The following is a 17,009-nucleotide window of genomic DNA, read 5'->3' as shown; positions in this document are numbered from 1 at the left end:
AACAAACCTAAAGTCATGAATATTAATTACAATCACCTAAAAATAGTCATTTGGTGTCCAACATCCTAACCAAAGTAAGAACCCACACTATAGGGCGGGCTTGGTAGCACAAGCCTGTAATCCCAGCTACCTGGGAGGCTGAGGCCCGAGGATTGCAAGCCCAGCCTGGGAAATTTAGGGAGACCCTGTCTCACAAAAGGACTGGGGGTGTAGCTCAATGTGAAGGCCCTGAGTTCAATCCCCAACTCCAAAAAAAAAAAAAGAATCCTCACACTACAAAATCCCCAATATGCCATCTCTAAAACTCTAGCAAAGATAAATTCTCTACTTTATAAAGTCCATTTCAATCCCATAAATTATTTCTACATAAATTCAATTAAGTCTCTGAAGAATCAAAAAGAATCAAAATATGTACAAACTTTTTAATCTAAAACTAGGAATGTTTCATTAAGTTTGTTGAGTCAGAATTTATTTCCTCTCAACAGCTTTTAAAACTGTTTTCCTTTTCTGTTTTTCACCTGTGCATGTAACTTTTTTAGTGACACAGGAATTTATTTAAGAAGTACAATATGATAATTCAATACATGTACAGAGTGTAATGATAAAATCAGGGTCATTATCATTTCCATATCTTTAAATATTTACCCTTTCTTTCAAATTTCTCTCTTCTCATTCTTTATACTATGATAGACTGCCGTAAAGTACATATCACCACCCTACTGAGCTATAGAACTCTAGAAATTACTCCTCCTATCTAATTGTATTTCAGTACCCTTCTCCCACCTACCTCTACCTGCCCTCCTTGTTTTTTACTTTGTATTTTGTCCCAATATTGTTTAAGCCACAGTCACTAGAAGGCAACCCTCAGTTTTTTAAATATACATCCCATTATATGAGAACTAATGAAAGAATTCCAGAGTAAAAGAAAAATACACTTTAAGAACACATTGGAGGGGGCCAGGGATTTAGTTCAGTGGTTCTGCCACCTGCCTCGTAAGCGCATGGTCCCGAGTTCAATTCCCAGTACCAAAAAAAAAAAACCACATAATAACTTGCTGTTTTGAAAATAAATTAATAAAATTGTTCTCCCAGGGATAAAACAGATACTGAGGTAACTTGAAATTGTGTAACAACACAGGTGCAGTGGTGTACACCTATAATCCTACCTACTCAAGAAGCTGAGGCAGGGAAATCTCAAGTTCAAGGCCCGACTGGGTAATTTAGCAAGCTCCATATCAAACTTAAAAATAAATTTAAAAATAAATAAATAGGGCTGGGTACATAGCTCAGTGGCAGGATACTTTCCTAGTATAAGCAAGTCCCTGGGTTCAATTTTTTTTTTTAATTGCACAATATAAGTGCAAGCTGCCTAACAAACATCTTAAGAAATACTAGAAAATAGTAAAAGAAATACGCCTTATGGCAGGGAAATAGGGAAAAAATAAGAACCAAAATACATCATGTACAGGTACAAGTTCCCAATGATGAATGTAAATATACTGTATACCTAAAATGTATCAATAAAAGAATTTAAGAGAAAAAAAAGAAATATGCCTTAGAGTTTTAACAACATACCTTTTGCAAAAAAGGCTTCCTAGTAATTGTACGTCATTTAATGGGAAGATTTAAAATTTCTACTTAACAAACATTTTTCTTTAAGAGCCAGAGTACGGGTATGTTGCCCGGACTGGCTCAAAACTCTGAGCTCAAGGGATCCTCCTGCCTCAGCCTCCAGAGTGTGCTAACACTACAGGTGTACCCCATTGCTTTTAGCAAATACTTTTAAAGTACCAAGCACTGTAAAAAGTTTTGGAGATAAAAAGATAAACAACTGGTTTAATGGTTCATCCATGCATTATGAAACAAAAATGTACTATGCATACATTTCCAAATATTTGCAAGAGTATATGTGTGAGGGCCAGGCATGGGCCACGCCTGGAATTCCAACACTCCAGAGGCTGAGGCAAGACTGCAAGTTCAAGGCCATACTGGCTGGTGACACAGGGAATTAGAGACTAGCTGGAGCTAGAGTAAGACCCTGCCTCAAAAAAATAAATGCAAACATGTAGCCAGGCATGGCTGCACACAACTGTAATCCCAGCACTCTTGGAGCCTGAGGCAGGAGGATCAAAGGGTCAAGCCCAGCCTCAGCCTCAAAAACTTAGTGATTCAGCAAGACCCTGTCACAAAATTTAAAAATGAAAAAAAAAGGTGGGGATATGACTTAGTCGTGAAGAAAAAGAAGAACATATGTGTGGAAACAGATGCGTAATAAAAATTAAACTGGCTTAGTTCAGCTAGGTCAATATGAGAAAACAAAAGCTTAGTTTCCTTTTCTACTAATTCTTAAACAGAAGGAAAAAAAAAATTCAGATTTTTCATTCCCAAATGATTTCTCAGCTTAAAATGAACCAATTCAAATGAAAACAAGATTGTATAAGGGGCCTAATTTATCTTTTCTAAGGGACTATAAAGTTTTTTAAATTTCACCAATTCACCCAAATTACTTTTAGTTATACCATTAACGATCTAACAATAGTCACAAACTACACAAATGTTCACACTCTTGAACATGTATTCCTCTTAGAAATTCAAATGCAAAAATGTGCCTAAAGAAGCACTTTAATATCCAATTTAAAAGGTTTACACAAAAAATTACAAAACAGAGCCAAGCTTAGTAATGCAACCCTATGAACACCAGCTACACGAAGGCTAAAGCAGGAAGACCACAAGTTCAAACCCAACCTGGGCAATTTATCAGCTTAAGAAGACCTTGTCTTAAAATTAAAAAAAAAAAAAAAAAAAAGAGCCAGGGATATAGTTCGGTACAAAGGCCCTGAGTTCAATCCTGAGTACAACAATAAGTAATTAATTAATTACTGTAAAATTAGATTGTGGTAATGGTTGCAAGACTCTACGAATTTACTAAAAATAATCAAATTGTGTATGTAAAATATACACACTGTCTACAGAAGTCGGGACCTGTCAGTGACCACATCATCAGGATAGTCCAGTGAGTTTAGAACATTGTGACAGAGAGGCTTTCTCTCCATAGATGTGCACAGAAACACATATGGCCCCAACTGCCCCTGGTGGGCACATCACAACCATGAGGGGAATTACAACAGACTGAAGCTGCTGTCACAGAAAGCAGAGCAGAAGCCAAACAGAAACAGAAAGAAACTGCGTCCTTAATAGGACTGTGTTACTGTCTTACCCTACTTTGGGCTGCCACGCAAACGAACCTGTGAATCCTTCTGATTATGCTCAAGCCAGTTCCAGTTTTCTATTACTTACGACACGAATTACACATTGGTATGGGGAGCTCTTTAACAAGTGTTTCTAGAATACCTTCGCTTAATCCTTGAATGCATGGTGACAGGTATTGAGCAAACAGTTCTGGATATGCATCAGAACAAAAGCATGTTCAACGATTATCTTTCTGGTCAAAGTTCAGGTAAGAGCTTCAACAGTAAAACCCCGATGAGTTTCTGTGGCCCACACAATATTTTTAAATTATTTAATTTGATATTTAACATGTTATTTTTGGGGGTTTTTTTGGTTCTGGAGATCAAACTCTGGTCCTTGCGCTTGCGCAGCAGGCGGCAAAACCACTAAGCTAAATCCCCGGCCCCTAGGAGTCTAGATTTAAAAAATAACATGTTAGGGCCGGAGATTTAGCTCTGTGGTTTCGCCCAGCCCCTAGGAGTCTAGATTTTAAAAATAATGTGTTAGGGCTGGAGATTTAGCTCAGTGGTTTCTCCGCCTGCTACGCAAGCGCAAGGACCCAAGTTCGATCCCAGGTACCAAAAAAAAAAAAAATCTAGACTCCTAATTTCTCCTAATAAAAAAATCAAAAGGCACAATGCCATTTGTTTCATGGTACTGCAAGTCACCAACTACTCCCCCTCCAAAACTGGGCATTGAATCCAAGGCCTTTGCTCTGAGCTACATCCCAGCCCTTTCCTTTTTTTTTCTTAATTTGAGACAGTCTTGCTAAGCTGCTAAATTACCCAGGCTGTGCTTGAACTTGCAATTCTTCCGCCTCAGCCTCCCAAGAGTGCTGGGATTGCAGCACAATCACCATGCCCAACTCAGAGCTGCCTCTTCACATCCACAAAGTTCACTTGCTACTCAGCCAACATGAACAGAATGTTTACGTGATCTGCTCAGCTCCCATAGGTAGTAAGGGTTTGTCTCACCTGTTTAACGGGACATAAGTCAAATACAACACAGTGGGCAATGAAAAACTGTCTTTTAAGCTGCAATATTTTAATTAAAAATAATATAGAAGGCCGGGGATTTAGCTCAGTGGTTTTGCCGCCTGCTGCGCAAGCGCAAGGACCGGAGTTCGATCCCTGGTACCAAAAAAAAAAAAAACAAAACAAAACAAGACAGACCTTTCTAGGGCTCTTCCACTTACTGGATGGACAACTCTGCAGAGGGAAGTCATTTAATTTTAACACTGCAGAGTTAGTGTTTAGCTAATATTAATGAGTAAAGAATTGATAGAACATTTCTAGCTGGGCACAGTGTCACGAGCCTATAGTCTCAGCCACTTGGATTGGGTGATGCAGGAAGACAGTAGAAAGAAGGGCACCCCTGGGCCAGGAATTTAGCTCAGTGGTGCCACCACCTGCCTCACAAGTACAAGGTCCTGAGTTTGATCCCAGGTATCAAAAAAAAAAAAAATCAGAAGGGGACACCTGAGGATTAACTGATATTGACAATACACTAGCTCATCAAATTAAATGGTAGCTTCACAGGCCTTACATAGTTATACTACTTCATGGCTTTTTTTAAAGTTTCACCTCAATGTATTTTTAAAAAGTTAATATCAAACTTTCTACACATATTTAATGAAAAAAAAACCTTGAATAATATTTTTTACTTCTAAAATCTTTTTAATCAATTTTTGGTAGCTGCTTGAAAGTTAAATTTAAAAAATAAATAAAATCCGATGGTTTCACCATTAGTATTTAGCAGGACCAATAATGTCTGTATGCTTACAACAGGCAAAGCAATGCCTAAGGTACAAATACTTACCTAGAGAAGCAAACAACTACCCTGACTCATAAGACAAGATATATTCCTGAAGAGGCTGTCCATTCTAAGAATCAAACTGTAGGCAAGCTACTTAATTTTGCAGGGCATCTATGAAATACAATAAATGTATTAAAAGAATTGTTCAGAGAAGCATCAAATAATGTATGTAAAACACCTGGCCCCTGGTAGTACCTTTATAAAAATCACATCTAGCCATGCATGCACAATCCTGTAATCCCAGCTACTTGGGTGACTTGAGGCAGGATGATTGGTAGTTCAAGACCTGCCTGAGGAACTTAGTGAGACCCTGAAAAGGGCTAGGATGTAGCTCAATGGTAAAGCATCCCTAGGTTTAATCTCCAGTACAGGGGAAAACAAAATCACATCTATTAGTTAATGTAGTCTCCTTCTTAGAGTAGAATTAAGACTGAGGCTGACAGGAAATACTTAGGTGCCACAGTGCTAACACTGACATGAACTAACCCAACAGATTCCCAATATTTCAGTTCCCACAATTTTCTAAAGAGTAGCCAAGACCCCAAATATGGATCATTCAAAGTATTGTAGGAGCCAATGGACGAAAAGGAACTGCTATTTAATCCTCTTAGCAACTTTCCCTACCCTATCAGACAAGAGAATGGTGAAGGGGAGGTGTCCTTAAACAGATTTTCCCTCTCCTTGAATACCTGCTGCCCTGCAAACACGCAACTGTGAAGGACTTAACCAGTGACCTCAAAATTTCTACCAGGCCTAGCCTTCTAGCAGCATGTAAGCAAACTATTACTACAGAATTCAAATTTTCTTTAATGGTAAAAATACAAGTGACTCATGTTTGGTCATCCACCCCCACACAGCACATTCTAAAGAACAGAGTCGTCTGAATCCTCCTTCTGCAAAAGAATGTTGTATCTTCACAACAAACAACTAATTATACACTAGATCACTGCCACAAATTTGTTTATCATCCAAGGCACATGAAATTTAGAAAAAGAAAAAAATCAAAAAGAAAAGTTTTCCAGTCTATTCTGAGATAAAGGAATAGATCAATTTGCAGTTATCTCCTTGAAACTCACTGGTTTCACATACAAGATCCCCAAAATGCTGCTAACTAGTGAAGCTGGATGAATACCAGAAATCAGTATACTATTTACATACACTGGACATTACCATAATACATAATTTCTTTAAATGTGTGTATGTCTGTGGGTTTTTATACATCAACCCCCAGTGCATTAATCTGATAGAGAAATACCATAATGCTTGAAGTTTATATACTCCAAAGTGAGTGAATTCCAATTAGATACTTTATGATTCTAGAAGCTACACTGCAAATGACCAGACCAGCAATAAAGGTCTAATGAAGGAAACAATTCACTGCCCTGGAATGAAACAAGCCTAACCTTGAAAACATACAGGCAAAGGGAAAAGGTGCTACACAGTTAACACAAGTACAGTACTGTACATTTATTTTTGATGCTGTTTGTTATTTTCTAACACAAGCTGAGTAGAAGAGGGTAAATAAGGTATTTTAAAGCCAATTCCCCTGTGATTCTTTAAATTGGCAAGCAACAGAGGTTGCGATAAAGAAATCTTTAAAATCTACAGTAAAGATAACTATTTCTAAGAATGAAACACAGAAAAATGGAAAGTATACACTTTTTTAAAAAAAACATTCATAGTTACAGTAATATAATCATCAACTTCTAATGACCAACTATGCTTTACTTCTACTTGTAGATACGAACTTCCAAAAGACAGATTACACTGTATCTGCCTCAATGCTTTTTTCACAAGAAAAAGCCAATTTTCACGAGATAGCTTTAATCATAATCCTAAATTCACTGCAAAACTTAACTTCTGTTAGTTCCAAAAATAGACTATCAAAATTTTAAAATAAATACTGATTTGCAACAAATTAACCTTTCATTAGCACTGCGAACAAAAATTTTGTGCTTAAAACTTACTATGGCAAAACACTAGCAGACTCAAAGGTTAACATTTCTCAAGTTCAAGAAAAGGTCACAAGAACTTATTTAAAATGTTAAAGAGAAATGCAGACGTAAACATACACGCCAAGGGGAAAATAAAAATTACAGATAACTTCTCCACTGGATCCCTCCCCACCCCAAAAATATTTCCATGGTAACAATTATTTCCTGAGCATAAAAGCGATCTGTGCACTTTCACAAAACCCGGAGCATCAAAATTGACATAATTCCCTTTAAGCTGAAAAGTACAAGAAATTGTTTCATTTAGGTCAAATAGAATTTTGTGTTTCTATCCATGGAAAAAGCCACCATGAGTCTGAGTAAAACACATGACTGCAGCTTTAAGGGCTTGTTCCCCCACTCGCTGAGAAAAGTATATGCTTATAAAATATTTATCTACTTACCAGGTTAAAGACAGTTTCTACAATATCCCTGTTGGACACTTCTCCAACTTCCACCAACCCCGTCAGCACGGCAAATTTCATTCTGATGCCCCTGATGGGGAGCCCCGGCTTCAGGGACAACGCACCCCCTTCAGCTGGGGTTTCTTCTTTCCCTCCACCTCCACCGTCATCACCTGTTGGTGGCAGGGAAGGGACACGATTGTCTTCACTAGCCATTGCTAGCTCAGGAGAAAGGACAACTCGGAGTCACCCCTGGGATAGCAACCGCTGCACTAGTAATAAGCACAACACAGGCAACGCCAAACGAAAAGGGTCTCTCTCCCAACTTGAGGAGAAACCCCAACAGCAGTTGAGGTGGAAAGTCCTTGACGTCGCCCTCCTCCTCTCGAAGAGTACAGTGTTGGTCCAATCTCTCTCCCCGAGGCTGACAACAACGCCAAACCCTATTGGAAGATTAAATATATGTTACAAAGGCTAGGTTTTGTTGTAGGGGGGTTGGGAGGTAAGGAGAGGGCAACGCTGTCTGTCAAACAAGTTAGGAAAGGCAGCCCGTCTCCAGCGCCGCTCTCCCGGCCGCACGGGGAAGGCGGGTCCGAGGCCCGGACAGGCTCCCTCCCCCACGCTCCCGCGGGCCAGCGCGGCGCAGCCTCTCCGCACAGGTGCACGGGAGGGCAGCCGCCGAGGGGAGAGGGCCGGAGGGGACCCCCGGACTACTACAAAGTTCCCCCTCACCCAGCACGTCGGCTCGTCCTCGCCCGGGCCCCGGAGCTGCGAGCCGGAGGTGGCGGCGAAATCCAGAGCAGGAAAAGGCGGGGGAAGGGGGCGGCGACTCGGCCGGCTGGGGGCGGAGTGCAGCACCTCTCCTCGCCCTCGGCACCTGCGCCGGGCGGCGGGCGGGAGGTGTGTGCGGCGTGCGCCGGCGGGCGGGGAGGCGGCGGGGGGGGAGGTGTCGGTGCACCTGGTCGCAGCCTCCAAGTTTCCCTAGTCCGCTCCCTGGGAGTCCGCGGCTGCCCAGAACTCCATGGTGTCGGGCCCGCCCCACCCCTGAGCTCAGCTTTTGCAAAAGCAGGCGCCGCGGACCCCGCGACGGAGGCTGCTGAGGGCGGTGAGGATGCTACTGCCACAGCTCGCGTCGCCACGGCTCGCGCGTCCGTCCCGATGCCCACCGAAGCCGCTCCCGGCCGCCATGACAGCGCCGAGGGCTGCCGAGGGCGGCGTGCGCGTGCGCGAGCACGGGGCGGGGGTGGCGGGCGGGGGCGCGGGGCGGGCTGGGGCCCCCCGAGGCGGGGGTTCCTGGGAGGAGCGCGCGGCCGGGAGAACGACAGACCCTGACCCTGGCCCCGCCCGGCCGCGACGGGGGGGGGGGCGGTCCTGCTCTGGCGCTGTCCCCGCGGGCGTTGCCGAGGTGTCTCTTTGGACTTGGAGAACACCTGAGGGACCTCCTCGAGTCACCGCGGTGGCAGCGCCCACGAGGCTGTGTTCCCAGCCCTGTCAGCTCTCAGCCGCTGCTCGCGGAAAATCCTGGAGAGATTTCCTCGGGGATGCCGGCAGCTGCCACCGCCCAGGAGCGGACCGCGGCGCCTGGGGATCCGGACGATCCCTTCCGCGGCAGCTGCCACCGGAGACCTCTCCCCTTCTGGGGAGCGCAGTGCCCCGAGACAGCTGCTCCCCTGCGCGGGCGGGGTGGCTGTGCCTGGAGCTCGCGCTTTTCCAACGGGAAAGTTAGGATCGCCCCATTCTCGGCAGGCTGGAGGGACAGATCCTGTCAGGGTGGGAGCCAGCAAGAAGACCGTGCGCTAGGCGTGTCCTTCCCCTCTACCTTCCGCCAGCGGTGAACACGGGGAAGCTGGATTTTCGCCCGACCCAACTCTCTGGGGGCCCGAGGCTTTGCAGAATATGCAGTGTTTAACGTAACGCCCAGCTCCTTAAAATGAAAGTGAAGCAAAAAGGGGGTTCAGGCCAAAGGGTGTACTCCAGAGCCGTCAGAAGAAAATCTTACATTCGTTTGAGAGATAAAACGCTAGTTTCCTGGAGAAAGGGTTGAGACGGCCTTGTAAAGTAGACAGAACTTTAACTTTCATGGGAGTTTTGGAAGGAGGCAACCCGAGAGAAGATTCAAGCAAGGAAGTGTCTTATACCATTTTTAAATGCTAATAGCAAAAAGAAGATACTAAAAGAACTTCAGTTGCAGCAAATGTGGTAGGCAGATGTTTTTTGATAATCTGAATGGCTGAGTTGCACTTCCTGGGTAAAAGGCAGAATCAATAGTTTACCAGTTTTGAAGTTAAAAAAAAAAACACTCAGGTTTCGATTACAGGTGGTTAAATAAAAAGGTCTGGAATAGGAGGGATTGGGGCGTGCTGTAGCAGAGAGAGAACTTTCTTTTGCCCTTCTAGACATCAGTATTTTGACTAAAGGGCATTAACCATGAATATCTGGTAGGATTTTGCTTCCTGAAATTTAGGCAGTTTCAGTTAATGTATCTGGCTTATAAGTGCAAATAAAGTATGTGGTAAATAAATGTCTTCCATTAAAAAGAAGCAGCTGATAATAATGAAAATGCCCTCGAACTGTGGTCATAATTATTCAGTCCTAATCTGGGGCTAAAGTTTGTGTCTCATGCATTTTCAAACTCACTGGTGATGCTGGTCTACTGGTAAGATGAAAGTGGATGTAAGATGATTATCCCATTATTTCAAAACACTAAATTTATTTTTTATAATTTTTAAGAATTTTTCAACCTACTGCTTCACTTTGCCCAAGTCTACAGTTACATAGCTGACAAAGTTGGGAGGTTCACTGCAGAAGGAAGCAGAAGGGGAAACTTCGCTTCCAGCCAAGCCTAGGTTAAAATACCAGAGCTTTGAATTGCTGTTCAGGTGTACAACACAGAATTGTAGCATGCTTCGGAATGAACTATCTGTTCATCAAATCTTAAGATCCTTTATGCCACATACGTAGTCTATACATATTATTTGGGTTGAGTTAAAACTCTGAAGTTACTTTAATTTTCCTGGCCTGAAATCCCATACATAAGCCTACAACTACCAGTTAAGAGTGTGGAGACTCCTAGTGTAAATGGGTATTTTAATATGGAAAACTTTACCATTTGTTTATATCTTTGGTACTATTACATGAAAGTTTTCTAGCCAAAGCCTTCATGTGCACTATCAGCAGATGAGTCTGTACGACCACCTTACCTGTATACTATATCATACACTCCCCACCCCTCCTCCCTAAAATGAAAAACTTATCTCCTAGAAAGCCAGGCTCAAGTTCCCGATCTCCATCTAATTTATGTCCTTCTCTGACATCAGCATGTTGACAGAATTAAGGACCAAGATTTTTGTAATTTTCCTTGTCTTCAGCATACTTTGAAACCATGGCTGAAAACAAAATTTTTGTGGGGTTTTTTTGGTACCAGGGATCGAACTCGGGTCCTTGCACTTGGGCAGCAGGCGTCAAAACCACTGAGCTAGATCCCCAGCCTTGAAAATAAAAATTTTAAAAAGAATAAAACACAGAGTAGATTTAGAACAGCAAGACTTCTGCATAACTCAAAGGAACTGAAGCATAGAGAATCTAATTTCATGCTGAAATCAAGATGCCTGATCTACTAACTCTTACCTGTATACAAAGAAAAAAGTTTTTTAGAACAAAGATGGGATGGAATGTTCTATTAAACACTCAATCTGGGGCCGGGGATTTAGCCCAGAAGTTCCATCGCCTGCCTCACAAGCACAAGGACCCAAGTTCAATCCCTGGTACCAAAAAAAAAAAAAACAAAAAAAACACTCAATCTGCCCAATTATAACTCCTTGGCATTTTGGTAAAGTGTAGATTAAATGATAATTTAGAGGAGAAAGATCATATGAGTGTGGGTATCGCTGGATTTGGAATTTCTTCAATTATTCTTGAATACTGCTTAGGATATTTTATGCTGAAATTTCATGTCCCTAGTTTGCTCTTTTTTGGTTTTTTTCAGTATTGGGGGTTGAACTCAGGGCTTTTGCACTCAGCTGTCCAGCCCTTTTTTGTTTTTTGCAGGGGGTCTTCCTAAGTCACTAAACTGCCCATGCTGGGCTCAAACTTGCAGTCCTCAGTCTCCGCCTCCTAGTGTTCTGTGAACAGAGGTCCAGAGTGTCTTGCTCATTCTTGAGACTGTCAAACACTGCTTCTACTATCCATTAAATCTTATGAGTGTTAAATTAAACTTCAAATCTGGGTAATCCTTATCACTGACATTTTTATTGAACAATTACAATGTAAAGGCAGAAGATGATGCCCACTTCATAGTTAGAAACTCAAGTTTAAGATTAAAAGTTGATGGGCTGGGGATTTAGCTCAGTGGTCCCGCTGCCTGTCTCACAAACGCAAGGTCCCGAGTTCAATCCCCGGTACCAAAAAAAGATTAAAAGTTGATGTGATGGCCAGACCTGATGGCACCCACCTATAATCCCAGCGTTCTGGGAGGTTGAGGCAGGAGCAATGAAAGTTCAAAGCCCAGCCTAGGCAATTTAGCAATTTAGTGAAACCCTGTCTTAAAAAACAAAAGAGGGCTGAGAATGTAGCTCAGTGTTAAGATCCTGGGTTCAACTCCCAATATTACCACCAAAAAAAATAGTTTACATGATGGGTTAAATTCAAAATAATCCACATTAATTAATGTATTGCATTTTTTAATGCAATATTGGAGCTTGAGCCCAGAATGTCACACATGCTCGGCAAGCTTCCTAGTACTGGGCTACTTCCCTAGCTCCTTTTTTGAGACAAGGTCTTGCTCAGTTTCCCATGCTTGCCTCAAATTCAGGATCCTCCTGCCTCAGCCTCCCAGGTAACCAGGATAACAGATGTGTGCCACAATAGCAAAGCATGTCTTTTCAGGCATCTTTTAAAATCAGACAAAATGTTCAAGCAGTATTTGATTTAGTATGGAAGTAGGCTGTGTTGGTTGACTTTTCCCTTCAGTCTTTGTGTGTATGTGTTGTTTTTTTGTTTGTTTTGATTTTTTAGTAAGAGTCCTGCTATTTAGTCCAGGCTGGCTTTAAACTCCTGCCTCACGATCCTCCTGACTCAGCTTCCTGAGTGTCAGGATGACAAATGCGTGCTACCACACCCAGTTGCTGTGCCTATTTTCCCATCCCTATTTTGTTCTTAAGAAATATATAGGGCCGAGGATTTAGCTCAGTGGTTTCGCCGCCTGCTGCACAAGCGCAAGGACCCGAGTTTGATCCCCGGTACCAAAAAAAAAAAAAGAAAAAAGAAATATGTAAACAGGTTGTTCCTATGTGGTGATCCCTTATGAGTAAGACAGTACCAGTAGACTGCAGTGAGATGTACCACTACTGCGCGATCCCACCACTGCAATCATTTTTTTATCGTTTTATTCTGCCGAAGATGGAACCCAAGGCCTCAGGCATGCTAAGCAAGAGCTCTACCACTGAACTATACCCCCAGCCAGCCACCACCACAATTTGTATAAACGCATATCCCGGGGCCGGGGATTTAGCTCAGTGGTTTCGCTGCCTGCTGGGCAAACACAAGAACCTGAGTTCAATCCCCAGTACCAAAAATAAATAAATAAACGCATATCCCTACAATAACTATTGGCATTTGTCAACCAGGTTATGAATTGCTGGTCCCGCAGTCCATCCTCTCCAAGTGGGGGCTTCCTAGTTCCATCATCAGAACAGAGATGAGAGTGCACACAGGAAATGAGACATCAGGGGTGGACTCCAAACCGACAGGACAGGACATTATTTTTCTAGCCCTTATCAGGGATTTGAACTTTGAACTGTTTGCTAGTACTTCAGGTGGAAGGAGAAAAGTGATTTCTGTCGTGTGATAACATACTTGGAATATTCTCTTAGAGTCCGAACCGAGGTCCTTCTGTCAGCTTCTCCAGCGGAATTCCCAGCCAGCAGCCAGCACCAACTACCTGCCAGGGGCAAGGGAGTCTATCTTGCCTACTTCAGCCTAGCTGAGCCTTCAGGCAACAACAGCCCCAACCAGCACCTCGTGGTACAGAATGGCATGAGTCCAACGACCCACGCAGACATCGTGAGAGATAATAGATACTTCTTAGCCGAGTGCAGTGGTGCATCCCTGGAATCCCAGTGTTCAGGAGGCTGAGGCAGGAGGGTCCTGAGTTTGAAGACAGCCTGGGCTACATAGTGAGACACTGTCACAACCAAACAAAATAAATAAATACTTCTAGATTTAAACAACTGCATTTTGGGTTTGGTTATTACATAGTAATAGAAAGCCAAGACATCAAGTAAAATAGATTATCTCATCTTGGGTTACTCCCTGGATTATATTACTTTTGTTCATAGTAAAATGTCCCAACCTGGTCACAGCTATCCTACAATTTGGAGTCCCCACAATTGGGCCTGTGTGTTAAAGAGCGTTCTAGCCCTGTGTTTAGTCAGGAAAAGGAAAAGGGAATGTTGTGGGATCACATTTGGGGTCATAAAAGCCACAAGGAATTTTCCCAGGAGGTTCTCTCTTTGTTGCTAAAAGAGAAGACTTGGGTTTAATTTAATTTTTTAAAAATACTTTCTAACAGATACTCCACATGATTTTCTCTGCTGAGAAACATGTACAAGTTCAACTTCACTAATGTAAATGAAGATAGAATCAAAATAACCTCTCTCATGGCAAATATTTATAGTGCCCAGTGGTGGCAAAGGGGAAATATCTACCCTCATTTACTGCCAGCATGCACTGCTGAGAGACATCTGAGCAATACATTGTGCTTATACTCCTGAAGATATGGTCCAGGCACAGCCACGGGGCTCACGGGGAGCATTAAATTCACGCTCATTTTAGTATTATTTGTAATTTCCAAAACTTAGAAACAATCTAAATGTCACACACACACACACACACACACACACACACTCACACACACACAGAAGTTTGGCTTTTAAATTACAATTCTTCCATACAATAGGCACTGGAAATCATTAACAGACAGAAAATTGTCATGCTATATTAAGTCAGGATTCTCTACCTTTCTGAGTTATTTACCATTGATAATGTGGTACCAAATAGGACCAAAAAATATTTCAAACATGAGGAAATTCACTTACTAATTCAAATCATTCCAAAACTCATGTATTGAGCATTCCTACGTAACAAGCATTGCAGTGCTCACTTCAGCAGCACATCTACTAACAAGCATTGCATGAGGTGTTTAGGTTAGAAGTGAAAACTCCAGTCCTCGCCTTAAGGACTACCAGTCTAGTCACTGAGGTTGGCATGCAATGCAGTACCTGAAGCCTATCCAGGCCCTAAAGAGAGACTTCCAAGAAAGAGTGATCCCAGATCTCAATCTTAAGGAATAAACCAGAAGGAAAACCGAGGGAAGGCTGTGCCAGAATATGAAATCTCCCCTGAATAGCTGTTTAACCCTAGAGAACAACTGAACCCAAGTGTGACTCTTACCTGTTCATATATATTGAAAAATATATCCCACCACTCCAACTCATCGTCCCCTCTTTACAAGTGCTCCTGGTGTCTAAGGAACCCACGTTTAACTCTCATCCTATGACAGTAACAAGTATTCTATTTGTTTAAAATGTCAGTATAGTTTTTATTGCTCTTGCACAATGAGGTGATGGCACTGAATTTGTGCTCACACAACAAGCTATGGAAAGGGAAAGAGACTGTGGTCTATTGTGGAGTTTGTGTATGAATGAAAATTCATGTTAGCATAACCAAAACCCCACACCTAAATTATAATTTTACATGAAAATAGTGGGCCTGGGAAACAGCAAGTAAGTTACCACTGGAACTTTAGAGACGACGCTAACAAGGTGGGGTAGATGACAGCAACCTGGCTAAGGACTGAACTCTCCCTCCGGGAGATATACTGAGAGCTGCCACTGGCCTTTCTAAGAAAACCACCACAAGCTACCAACTCCCACTGTGTACGTAGGCAAAGGCATCCACTGTATAGCATTGATGGACTGCAGTGTTTGTATTGCTTTATAGTTAGAATAAAGGCCCTAGGGATGTAGCTCAGTGGTAAAATACTTGCATGGGTTTGATCCTCAGTCCTGGGGCGGGGCAAGAGACACAGAGAGGAAGAGAACAAAATATAAAGATGCAAAATTGGGCAGAATAATGAGATGATTAACATATTCACCACAGGTAGTTACTTACTTTTAAGGCTTTCCCTCAGAATGTTGAGAAAATAAAGATAAAATGTCTTAAATGATCTCCCTATAGATACAAATCACACTATCTTTGGTGAGGAGTACAGCAGTGCATACATATTATTTAGCTGTAAGCAAATGATTGAGCTGAAATACATTGGGAAGACTGATGTTACTATGTGAGGCACACAGTCCTGGGAAACTGGTGTGGCATAGTCCTAGGAAAATATATTGCCACATTAGTCATACATGCCTCGAACACAGAAAATGACATCTTGGAAGCTGTCACTGCCAACTTCAGCAGGCCTTAAGGTTCGCCTGGAGCCATTAGACTTGATCTTAGCCAAAAGGCTGAGAAGCGATGGAGCCATTAGAATTATCTGGAACTTTCTAGAAATCCCAGTGCCCAAGCCAGTTACATCAGAATGTTGAATGGGACCCAGACAGATATAAGGTTTTTTATTGTTCTTGTTTTTTATTTCATCTTGTCTTTTGAGACATAGTCTAGCCATTTAGTCCACACTGGCCCAAGCTCCCAATCCTCCCTCCTCAGCCTCGCAAGAGCTAGAATTACAAGCATGCACATCCATGCCCAGGAAATCAATATTTTATACAGTTTCCTACATAATTCTGGTAGGGTCCAAGATCTATGACCACTGGCTAATTTATTTCACTTCATAATGCCCCTTTGATGACATATACTGAGTGTAATTATTTTTTGTGGTTTTGCGTGTGTGTGTGTATGTGTGTGTGTGTGTGTGTGTGTGTGTGTGTGTGTGGTTTTGTATGAGGTCAAGGTCTCCTTATGTTACCCAGGTTGCCCTCCAACTCCTAGGCTTAAGCAATGCTCCCTCAGCCTACCGAATACCTGGGAGGACAAGTGTGTGTCACCATGCCGGCTGAGTTTAACATCAAGTAAAATCTTGCACAAAGATCTTAGTGCCACAGTTTGTAATAGCTAAAGCTTGGAAACAGCCCAAGTGCCCATCAATTGGAAACTGGATAAAGAAGATGTGGGTTTTTTTATAAAATGGAGTATTACTCAGCCATAAAGAACGAGAAACTAGCATTGCTCCCAACAGGATACCCTTAGAAGGACCCTAGATCTAGTCTTCTCTTTTTCTCCATAGACTCCATGATGTGGCATGGGAAATATCCTGCAGATCCCACCAACCTCACCATTAGGCTGAATCCTAATGTATCCTTAAAAACCAAAAACAATTCGATCCTGAGAATCTGAGGAAAAAACCCACACTTATTTTCTGATGCAATGCTGTTTGGATTCAGTATGAACTAGGAAATGGTGAGAGATGGATACAGAATGGCAGTCTAAATTACTATTCTTCTAGGTGAGCTGGTCCCAGCACCCAGAAGGAAGCTCCCCCACCTCCATCCCAGGCTCCTAGGGC

The 17,009-nt window shown here is 42.4% G+C and overlaps 1 protein-coding gene and 1 long non-coding RNA gene across 12 annotated transcripts in view; one reads left to right on the top strand and one right to left on the bottom strand.

Annotated features, from left to right (window-relative positions):
- Positions 1–17,009, bottom strand: part of Lrba (LPS responsive beige-like anchor protein) — a 711,450-nt gene that overhangs the window by 655,752 nt on the left and 38,689 nt on the right. For 7 of the 11 annotated variants that reach the window (XM_013067217.3, XM_013067219.3, XM_087205724.1 and 4 more), the window contains exons 1-2: positions 8,171–8,330; positions 7,439–7,881 (exon numbers count right to left, since the gene is read on the bottom strand). In XM_013067217.3, coding sequence (XP_012922671.2) covers positions 7,439–7,654 — 216 coding nt within the window. In that variant the 5' untranslated portion in view covers positions 7,655–7,881; positions 8,171–8,330. Of the gene's footprint in view, positions 1–7,438; positions 7,882–8,170; positions 8,332–8,396; positions 8,536–17,009 lie in introns of those variants that run through there. The other 4 variants (XM_087205722.1, XM_013067222.3, XM_087205721.1 and 1 more) reach the window with 4 other exon arrangements.
- On the top strand, positions 8,403–13,666 carry LOC147829459 (uncharacterized). The gene is made up of 2 exons (XR_015449058.1): positions 8,403–8,543; positions 13,309–13,666. It is a non-coding gene; the product is annotated as an uncharacterized LOC147829459 (long non-coding RNA).

The sequence above is a fragment of the Heterocephalus glaber genome, unplaced genomic scaffold (genome assembly GCF_053883595.1).
Source record: "Heterocephalus glaber isolate CG9 unplaced genomic scaffold, H.glaber_assembly_v1.0 deba00000613, whole genome shotgun sequence".
Classification (NCBI taxonomy): Eukaryota; Metazoa; Chordata; class Mammalia; order Rodentia; family Bathyergidae; genus Heterocephalus; species Heterocephalus glaber.
The sequence above is the reverse complement of the archived record's forward strand: the minus strand, read 5'-3'. Positions and strand labels throughout refer to the sequence as shown.